The 8,866-nt window shown below is 31.3% G+C and overlaps 1 protein-coding gene across 1 annotated transcript; it reads left to right on the top strand.

The window, feature by feature from the left end:
- Positions 1 to 1,003: 1,003 nt before the first annotated feature.
- On the top strand, positions 1,004 to 5,289 carry LOC123012650. The gene is made up of 7 exons (XM_044410708.1): positions 1,004 to 1,084; positions 3,768 to 3,984; positions 4,034 to 4,604; positions 4,656 to 4,755; positions 4,804 to 4,896; positions 4,948 to 5,103; positions 5,156 to 5,289. Exons 2-7 carry the CDS (start codon positions 3,798 to 3,800, stop codon positions 5,198 to 5,200), a joined length of 1,152 nt encoding a protein of 383 aa, XP_044266643.1. The 5' UTR covers positions 1,004 to 1,084; positions 3,768 to 3,797; the 3' UTR covers positions 5,201 to 5,289.
- Positions 5,290 to 8,866: the final 3,577 nt, after the last annotated feature.

Below are 8,866 nucleotides of genomic sequence, written 5' to 3'. Positions count from 1 at the left end.
CTTTCCTTCGAGATGCCACACAATTTCTTCTTTCCCCGCCTCTCGTGCCACATCTAACGCCGTCTTCTTCCAACAATCTTTAATCTCGATCTCTGTTCTTGCCTCTACAAGATCTCCAATCATATTCCCATATCCTTTTTTCGCCGTCCAATGAAATGCGGTCCGCCCCTGACAGTCAATTTCATACTCAAATCTTGTTTTTTTTTTATCAAAAAACACATTGTTTCAGTACATCCTTTTAAAGCCGTTTCATGTAAACATTTTATTTTTATTAGTCGCTTTCCAATTTGCTCCTTTTTCAACCAAAAATTTAATTAATCATTTGCTGTTTTTGATACGCTTTTTGAAAGGAGAAATAAGTTGAGAATGATCCGAAATTGAAGCTAGATGTAACGCCGTTTGACCATCCTTGTCGATTTCTTTGATGTTTAAACCAGAATTTAAGAGTTGCTCGATTTTTGACAAATTGCCCGTTTTTGCAGCTTGGTGTAGTTCGGTTTTATAATGGGTTTCAGGTATATGACTAAAACAAAAAGAAAATTTGAATAAATGTAATTTACCTCTTTTTTTTGTTTTTGCAAAGTGTGTACAATTGTCTTGTGTCCTTTTTCTTGTGCCAGGTCTAATGCCGTTTTCTCGTCGTCATCTAAAACTTTTTCGTTTCACTTTCTTTGGATAACTTTTCAACATTTGAAAAATTTTGATTCAAAATGGTCAAATGCAAAGGATCGTTTTCAGCCATTTCAACATTGAAAAAATATCTGATTCCAATATATTGTGGTTTAGAGAGAAATTGCTACTTCGGAATTTCCTTAACATTGTTTTTCAACCAAATCGCTGCGAAATATTGAGCAATGTAAAATGTACGAAAACAAACCGATTTTCCGAATTCACTTTAGAAATAAGTTTGCTGAAATCACCGTTTTGTTTCAAGACTTCAACAGAAAAAGCGTCATTTTTAACTTTCAATAATATATTTCAAAATTTAGTCAGTCTTGTCCTCGGTGTCGTTCTTACATTTCATTCGTACTCCTATATGACTTATCGGACTTCTCATAAGATTCCCACAGGATTGTTTACATTGGTATTCTTTTTCACATAGTAATGTAAAATATAAGGAAGTGAATATCTATACCTAGTAACATTTTCACCTCAACTTCTCGTTGTCAATACATAATTAATCATATAATGTTTAGCTTGGAATAAAAATTACAACCTTGCAATTTTCTTGATGGAAATAAAATAAGCACGTCTGATCATAATTACAAACAAATGAAATAATTCTTAAATTATATGGTAACACACAGCGACTTTTTCTTAGAAAAGTCTTGCGTTCGGTTGAGTTTTTTTAAATGATGTAAATATATTTCAGTTGTATTTTCTTATAACCATCTTTAATAAGTTGCTTAAAATTGTGTGTCAAAGTGAAGTCTTAGCACAGCATTATTTCATGCATATAATCATATAAACAGTATACGAAGGTTGCTCCCTTAATATTAAACTTAACTAAGAAGCCATAAGTATTTGACCTAAGTTATATTATAAAATTTTGTGGTGTTTCGTTTGCATTAATCAATCAATTTTCACATTTCATATTTTTAAGCGTTAACTAAGGCCTTAAAAATATATTAATGAAACTAAAGGCTAGTTTCATAATTTTTGTCAACAAGTATATAGTAATCATCACATTCTAAACAACATTTAATTTAATGCTTCGTTAAAACAAAGTGTTTATTAGAATCAATTAATTAATTTAGTCCTTGACGTATTATTTTTAAAAACCAAAAAAAAAACAACATTGCTGCAAGAGATTTTATAAAATTGTAAAATACAGGTGCGCCAGGACTTGCACCCCAGAGAAAAATGCCATGTGAAGATACCAGGAATATGGAAAAAAATGTTAAAAAAATTTTATCTACAAAAATTTCAAAGTTATGAGAGTTTAAATTTTGCACTTTGACTCTATTTATTTCTGTTGTAAAAATAATTTTCCAAATTTTTTTGCACAGGCTAATGGAAGAGGAAACAAGGAAGCTGTATCCTAAATTGTAACTCTGTTTAATATTATTTGTGGTTTTTATTGGTAAAATTTTTGTATCTTTACTAAATAATTATGAAAAAAACATATACAAGATTATCAATATTATTAAATAGACATAAAAAGTCAAATGTCAAAAAATAGTTGGCAAATTTTTTTGACACATAGAATTTTTTTAACATTTTTTCTATGGACTTGGTATTTTTCTTTGGGGCGCGACTTCTGACACACCTTGTATGTTTGAAGAACTTGTTTTTGTAGAAGAGCGGTAATAGTCTTCGTATACAATGTATCACTTGTTTTGATTTTTTTAATTTTTCCAAATTGCTCCTTGTTTTCTTTAAATTAATTTTTCCAGTGTTTTTTTCATTACTTTAAATGCTAATTGATTGATTCTTTTTTAATACAAGTCTTTCACAAACTTTGTTAAATTTTTTGCCTGCATAAAACATGTAAACTTTTTATGTGTTATGTTTTTTCTTAAGCATTTTTTTCTGAAAATTTTTTTAAAATCCATTTGTTTAAAATTAAGACAAAGGGAAATTTTAATGACTTTTTTATTGATATACAATCACATTTTTATAGTATGTACAGTGGCGACCATAACATTTTGGTAGGAAATGTCATTTTGAAACTTTATCTTTTTGTCAAAAAAAGTGGTTTCCCTGTGTAATTTTGACAAAAGGGTACTCGTATATTAGGGAATGACATTAATTACTAAAATTTAATGCTCGCCATTGTACCTACATTAAATTAAAACATTTGCTTATTCTGTATACAGGCTGTTTTTATTGTTACAAATTTAAACAAGTGATTGAATATTCAATTTTAAGACAAAAGTTTCCTATAAACATGTTTCGAAAAATTCTTTGTAACCCTTAAAACCTCAATATTTCAATATTTCAGAGTAGATAAAATTACATAATTTGGTGCAGCTGAACCTTTAAACACCTTAGGAAGCCTCTGATTAAAAATTTCAACATTTTATCTTTGAATTCGTTTAAGTGTATAAAGATTACTATCTGTACCAAATTTTGTAATTTTATCTTTTTTGAAATATTGGAAAAACGTGGGTGTAGTTCTCTGGCGACTCTGGTGCAGCATTTTTCTATACATGTTGATGGGAAACTTTTGTTTTAAAATTGAATATTCTATCCTGTTTAAATTTGTAACAATAAAAAGGGAACATCTGTATATTTTATGTTATGTGCAAATATTTTAACAAGAGATAGTAGAGCTCAAAAGAAGTCAAAATAAGTAAACTTGCTTTATTTGAATGTTTATAGTTTCCGAGATATAGAAAGTGCAACCTCTACTTTGGCGTCGACAAAATGATAAAAAAAATGCAATATAAACAAAGTTTCAACTTTTTTGTACTTTATCCCATAGTTTACATTGCTTGTATTCGGTAACATTTGAGGTAATGAAACTGGGTAATATTGTTATATTAATATAAATATTGTTATGTAATATTGTAATATTGCATTGATCCAAAATTGTTACCATTTTGTGATTTTTTTATATGGGGACACTTTTTTGAAAACATGTAATAGATTTTGAAGAATTAACACATTTGTTTACAATTTGAGTTGATGACGTTTAAGGCTGGGCTCCAAATTTAAATTTATTTGACGAACAAGTGATATTTTGACTTCTTTTGAGCTCAACTATCACCTGTCAAAATAGTTGCACATTCCTTAAAATCGCCCCGTATGTATGTTTCCACCAGAAATTGGATGAAATTTGAAACAAAAACGAAATGTCAGTAAGTGAAATACGTATATGCCGTGTAACACGAAGAATACTTCAATATAGTCAAATATGGCCGTCTGATGACTACGAAATGAATCCCGGCAAATGGTATTATTTCAGAGTTTTGACACTAATGTTGACAACAAGTGTCTGGTTTTTCTGCATTATTATGCACATAGTTATGGCAACACACAGTATTGTACTCTTACTTAGACACACAGGTATAACTTTAATAATTTTCAGGTCATCTTCATTTACATGTCAGCGAAGACGTCGCTTATATAGTCGTATTTTGTGGTCTTTATTACATAACATTTAACTATGTGAAGAATCAACATAAAATTGCATTACTACTTCGCGATTTATCCAATTTTGACAAATTTGGAGTTCCACCTAATTACAAAGCTGTTGAAACCAAATTAGGATTTTTTTCAAAATTTCTTTTTGGTTATGTCACTGCAGCTGGAGTGGTTTACAATTTTATGAGATTTATTGAGAAAGGAGAATGTGAAACCACTACAGGAAAAGAGTTTAATGAAGTTTGTGGTTTAATGTCACCACTTTGGATACCGGTCAGTTTAAACAATAACAGTTTAATCTATTGCATGATATTTTTATACGTGTTGATCTGCTCACAAATGGTTATCAAGGTTGGTTTAATGATTTCATATCATGCAACAGAAATGGCACACCATGTTATTCTAAGAATAAATCATTTGAAATTGATGATTACCAAATGCTTTGATTTAGAGACTAACGAACTGCAACGAAGAAAATTCAAACAATGTATTTTATATCACTCAGAAATACTAGAGTGTGTTTAATTATAAATACAAACAACCACATATAAAAATTACAATTTCAGGTTTGCTTCTAGGTTAGACGACTGTTTTTCTACGGGAATGTTCACTCATATTTTTATGACTGGAGCAATTTTTGCTTGTATAGAAAAACAGTTTGTTGATGTAATTGCACATAATTTGAAATATGACTGTCTCAAATACTTATTTCAGGGTGATCATCGGTTTTGCGCTGCATTACATTTTATTGGGTGGGTTTTGACACTATTTGTTTCTTGTCTTGGAGGACAACATCTAATCAATGCTGTTTGTCTTAAAAAAATTTACACGTTTGGATACGTACTCATTATTTTGTAGAGCGAATCAATTCCTGACTCAATTTGGTCTTCACAATGGTACAAGACTGATAAAAAGCTACGTAAAGATTTGTCATTTATGCTTATGAGGTGTCAAAAAAGTTTAAAAATTAGAGCTGGACCGTTTGGTGTTTTGTCATATCCACTTCTTGTATCGGTAATGACTAATGATGTAGCATTTTTGTTTTTTTCAATAACGAATTTTTTAGGTACTGAAAATGTCTTATTCCATGCTATGTATGCTTAGATCGTGAAATTATGTTTTACGTTTACTGTTTTTAGCTGTGACGCACTTTCAGCAAAAGTTTAATCAAATGTATTTGCACTAATTTACATGGTAGGTAATTAAAAAGGAACAAATAAACACCGTCTATCAATGTTCTGGTTTTTGTTTTTTTTTTTTTGTTTAAATATAGATCTATAATAAATACCGTAATTAGTCTGAAAAAAACGTTAAAAGAATACGGTGCCTCATAAAAAAATAGTACAAGAGACATTTTTTAAAGAAAATTAATCTACAAATCCAAATCTACATAAAAGAAAAATTTTTGACTACAGTGGTTCTGCACTTTAATATGTAACTTGTGACAGCACTAGTAGATTCAGCATCAAAAAATTACCTAATGCAAGTTTTTGTAAATTTCTACTAACCGATTACTGAGATAATTGAAAAAACTTTTTTATTATACCTGCATCATAATCCTAAATTAAAACACGCTGCAGCGTGCGTGCAATTAAAATTGTCTAGGTAACAAGAAATAGTGAAATGTCTGGACCAATTACAACGTGAAAAAATGTGCTTAACAACGTAAACTAGTAACCGTCTCTACGAAAACGATTCACAAACAACCTTTGATAATTTTATTGTGTAAATTCACATTTTTTCAATGCTCATAAAGGATCGTAAATGGGCAGGTATAATATAAAAAATAGCGTATAACTCGTTTATAAACGCCTTTAAAACACTTACGACGTTAAAAGCACTCCGCTGACGTGTCGTACTCTTAAACCCGTCGTGCGTGTTTTAATAGCTTGCTTATAAACTAGTATTATAATATACTATTATCTTTAAGCGGTGTAAAACTATAGTTTTATGTATTTCTAGAGAAACGGTTGAAGTGGCTTTTTTGTAACCAATTAAAGACTTCAAATCCATGGAATTTAAATGGACACAGGGGCGGCTCAACTGAGTCAAATATGAGCATTTCACACTTTGGAATTACGATCTATTTATCAATAGTTACATGAATTATTTAAGAATCAAATTGTTCTTTAAAAAAACTAAAAATAACTAAATAGCAAAATAATAACAAAGTTATTACCTAATATTTAGCCGGTGTCACTGTGGTGTAACACGAGTGGTACATGTGCATAGACGACATATGTCAAAATAAAAACTATCAAAATGGGCGTTTAACCTTAAAAAGTGAACAGAGTCCAAATTTCCGTTTCTTTGTGAACTGCTTAAGGATAAAATAGTACATATAGAGTAGAAGATTTTTTTTTGCTTAGCCCAGTTGTGAGCCTCGCTTCGCTTGGCTTTCAATCTCTAGGCCTAGACTCACTTCTAATCTTTTAAGGATATAATTTACTATCCTTCGTCATTTTCAGAGGGTTTTAACTCCATTATTAGCAAGTATTTCTGAACGTACTACCTACCACACGAACTTTTTTCTTATATTAACCTAAAGAATCACTCACCAAAATATTTTAATGTTTTTCTGATATAAAATGGAAAATTCACAAAACCGTTATGTGTGAAATTCTCCATTTTGTGTCTTGTTCTTGAAATCTGGTAACCTGATTACGTAGAAGATGGTTTACAGGACAAAGGGAAATAAAAACCATTAAATTCGTCCCTTTGTCCTGTAAACCATCTTCTACGTAATGAGGTTATTCACAAAACGATTCTATTGGCTTAATCTGTAGAGCTGGATACCCATGCTTTGTATGAGATTAACTATAGTAGTCTCGTTCTTCGCATGGTCTTTGGTTATGGATAAAGGGTGGTGTGTAGTCTGTTATTTTGATTTTTAAGAAGAAAACATATTACAAACACTTTGACCCCGTCAAAGATTGATTTTCAAAAATTCAAAATTCAAAGTCTTATGTTTCTAATTTTATTTAAACGTTTGCATATTTTGTTAAAGGTTGAAAAGCGTTTGATAAGGATCATATCTTCTAAATTTTACCTCTTTGTTTAAACGTTTACACCCCATTTCACTTTCTTAGAGATTACTTTTCGAAAGGTCTTTTCTTAGCGGAACTTTACACCCTCAAAGAAACAAATCTTTCATATTTCCGTTTTTGTTTGTGTACATCCTGTTTTACTCCCTTTTCTAAGCCGGTGAATAAATTTCTACTTATTATGTATGAAACATTTTGGCCTAGTGCACCTTTACAACCGTTAACAAACATATCTTCTAAATTTTATGTTTATATCTTTGTTTAAATGTTTACATCCCATTTCATCCCCTTAAAACACTATTTTCGATAAATTTTGGTTTTGGTGCACTTTTACACACTCTAAGAAACATATCTTCCAAAATTTATGTTTCTGCCTTTAGTGGTTTAGGCTGTACGTTGTATGTCAGTCAGTCACGGAACTCTTTAATGTACAGGGTGAGTTTTAACTTATACGCACAAACTTAGGGAATGAAAGGTTACGGACAATAATAAATAAAAGAATGAAGAACAAATTAAATATAACTTTTTTTATTTTTCCTTGAACCCCCCATTGTTTTAGAGTATGTAGTATTGGATATCTCCACGCTGTGTCAAATGCTTTTTGCAAATCGAAGAAAACCGCAAGAACATTTTGGTTGTCGGCGAAGGCTTCATGAATTTCAAATTCTAAGGCAACTATGTTGTCTATTGAGGATCTGTTTTTGCGAAAACCACTTTGGATTGGCGTCAGTAAGTTGTTTGTTTCTAGATACCATTATAGTCTCTTGTTTACTATTTTTTCTAGCAGCTTTCCCATAGTACATGTGAGCGAGATCGGTCGGTACGATGTTGGATTTGTTCTGTCTTTGTTAGGTTTGGGGAACGGCAGTATGATGGCTGTAGACCAAATTTGTGGGTTAGAGCCTGTTTCTAAAAGAGAATTAAAAGCGTTTAAAAGGTGTTGTTTGGCATCTGATGGTAACTTCTTTAGAAAGATAAATGGGATGTCATCAGGACCAGGTGCAGTGTTTCGGCAGTTATTTAACGCTTCAATTAATTCTTCAAGTCCAATGAGAGCATTTAAAGGGTTATTGTCGGATATGTTTATGTGGATGGTTGTTTTTTCGCTTTGCGTTTTCAGTCTTAAGAATTCAGGTGAATAGTTAATGTCTGCAGAAGAGTTGTGGAATTGCGAGGCAAAGACTTCAGTATATCCTTGCTTCTGGTGTAGATTTTGTCTTCATTTTGTATCATTTTTATGATGTTAATGGTTGGCGTTCCTTTAAATGCTTTAATTTCGTTCCAGACTTCTGTTGTTGATGTTGAACTAGTGATTGTTGAAACATATTGTCGCCAAGAATCTTTTTAACTTTCTTTAATGGTTCGTCGAGCTATAGCTCTCAATCATTTAAAATCTGCGAGATTTTCAGTCGTATTATGTCGCTTTAGACGAATTAGGGCTCGTTTGCTTGCTTTTATTGCCTCTTCACACTTGTCATGCCACCACGGTACTGTACGGCGTTTATATGTTGGTACGGTTTTGCCTATTGAAATTTCTGCGGCTTGTATAATTATTGTCACGTGTGTGACTAGTGGACGGGAGCAATATTAAAACGATGATAGTTTTTCCTAGGAGTATATTACAAGCTATTAAATGTGATGTACTTACAGAAAAATTTCTTTAAACATTGTCCGGTCGGCCATATGTCACCACGATCGACACTCAATCATCGACTGTCACTTTTTCGCGACCT

The sequence above is a fragment of the Tribolium madens genome, unplaced genomic scaffold (assembly GCF_015345945.1).
Source record: "Tribolium madens isolate multiple individuals breed KSU strain unplaced genomic scaffold, Tmad_KSU_1.1 Scaffold_19;HRSCAF=116;Tcas5.2_LG9, whole genome shotgun sequence".
NCBI classification, from domain to species: domain Eukaryota; kingdom Metazoa; phylum Arthropoda; class Insecta; order Coleoptera; family Tenebrionidae; genus Tribolium; species Tribolium madens.
This window is presented reverse-complemented; position numbering and strand designations above follow the sequence as displayed.